The following is a 5,553-nucleotide window of genomic DNA, read 5'->3' as shown; positions in this document are numbered from 1 at the left end:
CTTTGCTTTGGATTGTTCATGTAATCCCTACTCTTTATTTGTTGGTTTGTTGTATTGCCTTTGGATTCAAATTTTGGTTTGTAATTTGTTTTGGTTGGGTGATCTATGTTTATATATATTTAGTTTTTTTCCAAAATAACTTCATTAAAAATTCTTAAATGCCTTCTACTTTCAACTTTCAAGGTTGACATTTTGTTGTTTTAAATGTCATAATTCCTTCAAAACAAATTTGCTTCATTTACTCATTTAATTATAATTACATTGCATTGGAATCTCTTCCCTCCAAACTAAATAGAAATCTTTTGTTGTTTTTCATTCCGGAATTCAATCAATTACTCTCAAAGTAAATTTATTCCATTGAACTTAACTTTTGCTTGCAAGTTTAGGATCTCCAATCAGGATTTAGTACGGCATATATAAACTGGTAGTAGTCATGCTTATTTCATGGATTTTTTTTAAGAAAAGAAGGAAAATTGAATGACTAAAATACTAATGCTTGTGATAAATTATATTATAGTGCCTACTTTTTCTTTTATGAAGATGAAAGAGGATTTGCATGTAAATATTTACGTACACACATCAAAAGTATGGTACATAAATATAAAAAAGAGATAGTAATTGAGACTACCAAATTCATCTTTAAGTCTAATTTTTTAAGTGTTTTTAGTTTAGATAACTTGTGTACATGTAAATATCATATTGATTTGAAAACTTAGATGAGTTTGCACTAGATAATTTGATTTGACAATGAGATGTATTTAATCTTTGTTTCAAAGAGTTAAGTTCAAATTGTACTTTTTAATTTTATAAAAAAATAAAATTATGTGAGTATGAATATATTGTTAAATTTAACAATTGATTGGTTAAAATATCATTTTATATTAAAATGTAAAAATTTAAAAAAATTACAACAATATATAAGTTAATCACATATCTGGGTTTATACTTCAGTGGGGATTGCAAAGGGCATAAACATGAAAATCTGTGGGCCGAGGGCCCGAGACACACAGATAGACAAACACAAGTCCAGGAAAAGGAAAAAGGCAGGGAGAGGCTGCAGCCATGGAAGAGAAGAAGAGAGAAATGGAGAAAGAAACAGAAAAGATATGCAAGAGATGAAAGCAGAGCTACAGCTGTATCTTCTAACACTTCCACTTCTTGCCGTTTCCATCCTTGTTTCTTTGCCTATCGTCGTCATGATGAACAAAACAGGTAATGACGGAGTCAAAATTTTGTGTTTGGAGGAACCAAGAACGTAAACAATATAAAGCTACAAATATGAAAAAAATTTATATAAAAATATACAAATAAATTTAGAAAATCATTTAAAACATTAATCTTAATAATTTACTTAGAAGAATTAATTAGTATAATTATAAATAATTTAATAATGATAATAACTTTAATTTTTAGATAAACTTAACAATAAACAAAATTTAACAAATATAATAATAAAAATCTCAATAAAAAGCAATTCATTAAAAAAATATTAAGGGCAATCCATAAATTATTCAATAGGAAGCAAATCCTTAAAATTAATCACAAAAATTAAATACAATATCAATAAACAATTCAATGAGGAAGTTATCCCAAGTAAAAAACTTAATTGTTCACAATAATATAAGCAAATAAAAAAAATACAAATAATTTATTAGAAAGCAATCAAACAATCCTTAAATAAATAAGTAATAACTAACATTAAGTATCTAATCAAATTCTTATTTTATTGCTTTTAACAAAAAATGACTAAGACCGTAAATCTTAAATCAAAATCACCAAATAAAAATTACTAAATAAAGTTGAAAATATTAAAAATAGAATCAGTAAATAAATCAAACTTACCAATTATCTTGACATAAAAAATTAGTTATCGACTACAAATTTTCTATACAGAGAATGTTGGTAAGTAAAAAAATGTAAAAAAAAAAAAATTATTTCTATAGTATTTGATAAAAAGAAAAAAAAAACAATAATGGTGGCTGTGAGATTTTGGAGAAGTAGTGTTCAAGATTGCAATAAGCTTTATTTTAGTCCTATTAAATTTATTTTAATCGAATTTAAATTAGTTGTTAACTAATTGTTGTGGAACATCTCAGCAAATAAAAATTTATTGTAAGGTCAAAATTATAAAATTTTAAAAAAATCAAAATATGTTAAAAAAATTTTAAAATTTTTATGTAGATAAAATTATTAAATTTTAAAAAATGAAAATTAATTATAAAAATTTTGAAATTGTTGAAAGGGCCCACTAGCCCCCATCCCCTCTGCCTCTGAAAAGCGGTGCCCTCCAGTCCCACTTCTTTCTCTGTTTCTAAACGCCTTTCTTTGTGTTAATGATCGTGTCTTTCTGCATGAACTGCACTTTGAAAAGCAAATATTGTTATTAAATTTTTATTTGAAATTCATCGAAAAAGGTTATTGAAAATTAGGCTATAAGTTGTCAACTAATTACTTTCAAGCTTTCGGAGCTTGCATTTGGTTCTAGAAGATTAAATGAGAATCAGAAAATTGGAGGATATTGATGATTAAACGAAGCTTAGTCTAATGAGGAACCTTTAAGTCCAAGTACTTAGTCAGCAAGCACCATCAAATATCCTTTATTTTTGATAAATAAAAAGGAGAAGGTTAATTTCGCCAGTCACTTTAGATTTCCTTAGGATTTCTCTTTTTGTGTCTTTTGCAGGAGTAAGGTTCTTATAACATAGAAGTATAATGGAACTAGTACAAGACTCAATTATAATAAATGTAAATATAAATAAAAAAAATTGAACATACTACAAATCTGTACCTAAAAATGAATCATGCATGTAATTAAGATTGAATTATGCATGTAATTTTAAAATAAAAACATTTTATTTGTTTTTATCTTTTCATGAAGAGCGTATCATATGTAAGAGTGTTTAAAGTTTAAACTTTATAAGAACTTCTCTATTCATGGTGTTGTACTCGTTAGTCTAGAAATAACTATCTGTACTTTACTTTTATCTATGAAATTACTATTTCATATAAAAGATAACAAAATTTCTCTTCAAACTTGGTTAATTCCTTGCTACCGACTGGCAAGGCATATCCTTGGGATTGAATTGGATTTCCCTTGGTGTGGTTGGACCAAAGTATTTTTCATATATTAATTTAAATAAAATATTGTGTTATATTTGTCATTCTTTCCAATTTAAATAAAACTTGTACATGAATAAAATTATCGTGATTTGTGCCAAACAATTTACAAGCATATCATCCAATTTGTGATATAAATATATAGTTTTTCTACGAAAAATTATTATATAGATTCTTCGTACTACGACAGTTATAGACTCATTCATAATATTATGCCATGAAACTTTTTCGTCAAGTAGAATTCGGATTTTTATTATTTTATAAAAATAAAATAAGAAACAGCAGTACAAATGCAGAACAAAATCTGCTCTCCAAAAATTTTTAAAAATTAATAAAATATATTACTTACTTTTAATAATTTTATGTTCACTCCTATCATTTTTCTTGAGGTACCTTTTTCTATCATGTTAATTTACGTCTATTAAATTTTTTTTACATAGTAAACTTTTTACTAGTATTTCTGTTATATTTTTATTTTTACAAGAATCAATAAAATTAACAAATTGTAGAAAATAATAAAAAGTTAAAAAATTGAATAATATTTTTTTTGTTGCACAAGTATGCTTTTCTCAAATAAAGATGACATTTAAAAAAAAATAGGAACTACAATAAATTTTTCCACATCTATTACTAAAAATATTTGTCAATTTATCAGTCTGATGAAAATTTTGTAATTCCCTGATTTTGATTGATAGGGAAAATCTCCATTGGATTATATGTTGGTATTAGACTGGACATCTCTTGGTGGCTCGACTGAGGACTCTCCACCCATATTATTGACGCAACGAGTTAACATGAAAACAAAGACTAACACTCGATAAAGTTTTTAAAATTGATAGTCAAGTTACAAACGCAAAAACTTACACTTAAAATTTGAAAAAAAATATAATGTTATTCAATAATTCAAAAAGATTAATTATCTAATAATTAAGTCTAAGCGTGTTATTTATAATAGTCTAATCGTACTTGACTTAAACTTAGAATGCAAGTAAAGTAAATTTAAATGAAGAAGTATTCTAAACTTCCTTGAAGTAAAAAATAAAATAAAATTTTAAAACTATGCTTATTTATTGTTTAAATAAATTAAAATAAAAAAATTCTATTATTTTTATAATTTTTAATAAAAACTTCTAATTAAATAAGAAAAATACTAAAATCACTTGTCATATGCTAGTACAATCTACGTCAATTATCTAATAAGAAACGCTAAAATTGAGTCTAGGAATATCCTGGCTTGCCAGTTGTCACATTTCCTGATTGTTATTGGGTTGTAATTTCTATGTTATGTTGATTGTTGGTTTCTTGACTTGGGTTTGAATTCAAGATTGGGCCTCCCATTCTTTGTTTTGGATTTAATATCACATTATTGCCTATTGTTTCATTCTTAAAACTTTATTTTATGTATTCATTTATTGTGTTTTCAATAATTTCAATATCTTTTATTCTAACATGCGAACATTATTATTTATTAAACATATTTTGTTTTCAATTTTACGAAAAAACAAAAAAAACAAAAAACAAATATAAAAAAAAATAGAAAAGGAGTCACCATGGTAGGCCCTAATAATTTTATTTTCGGTTCCTCCAAAAAAAATTTCATGAACCAAATAGGGTTTTATACTAACTTTATAGATTGTTCAGAGGCTGACGTATTGGGAGAGGGAATGGTAGAACCTGCATGCATCATTGCCAGAGTTTGTATATATCCAGCTGCTCACCGATTGCTCTGACATGGTGAGGAAGGAAGAGAGATTTTATATATAATTCATGGATGCATAGCAGTAGAAACAGCAAACTGATCAAGCAGCTCTTTGCAAATTATGGGTTTAGAAAGTTGGATAATCTTCTGTTTTTACAGTTATTCACTTATTCTACAAGTTTAATTTTACTTTTTTAATCAGTAAAATTTGCAGTATTTTTCTTAGTAGAATTATCTGAAGATGTTCATTCACAAGCTTTTAATTGTTAATCATATTCTAAGAATGTGACCTAAAACAAATAGTACAAATTTACTGACACTCAACTCAACAGTGGATCTGTTACTTACTTGATACTTGTTTCATAAAAAACTTTTGACACAACCAACTTTGTCTGGAATAACGATGATATGTCCATTTAAAACTTGTTAATTACTTATCATTTTTTTATTAATTGGCTTCAACTCTCACTTGTTGTGCATTTAGAATAATTAATCCATTGTTATTGATTGAAGGCCATTAAAGGTTTGGCGCATCAAATCCAAACACAGCAAATTGTTTTACATTTTATTACTATGATGCAAGTTGTGTTACTTTTTGTTTGATAATATAGCAAATTCTTTTCTTTTAGTAATACCGAGTCCACGTCTAATGTTCCTTGCTTCTTTCTCTCACTTTCTTAACCTTTTCCCAGCTGATTCTTTCCTTCGTGATCGACATGCACTATTGCTTGAAGATA

General features: G+C 26.3%; 1 protein-coding gene across 1 annotated transcript in view; it reads left to right on the top strand.

Moving 5' to 3' along the window:
- The first annotated feature begins 974 nt into the window (after positions 1 to 974).
- The window catches only part of LOC110414867 (putative disease resistance protein At3g14460), a 9,380-nt gene continuing 4,801 nt past the window's right edge, over positions 975 to 5,553 (top strand). Inside the window, exon 1 of the mRNA XM_089783318.1 lies at positions 975 to 1,212. Within this exon, the coding sequence (XP_089639444.1) occupies positions 975 to 1,212 (238 nt within the window). The remainder of the gene's footprint in view (positions 1,213 to 5,553) is intronic.

This window comes from Theobroma umbraticum, unplaced genomic scaffold, assembly GCF_002168275.2.
Source record: "Theobroma umbraticum cultivar Fairchild unplaced genomic scaffold, ASM216827v3 scaffold_147.0, whole genome shotgun sequence".
NCBI classification, from domain to species: Eukaryota; Viridiplantae; Streptophyta; class Magnoliopsida; order Malvales; family Malvaceae; genus Theobroma; species Theobroma umbraticum.
The sequence above is the reverse complement of the archived record's forward strand: the minus strand, read 5'-3'. Positions and strand labels throughout refer to the sequence as shown.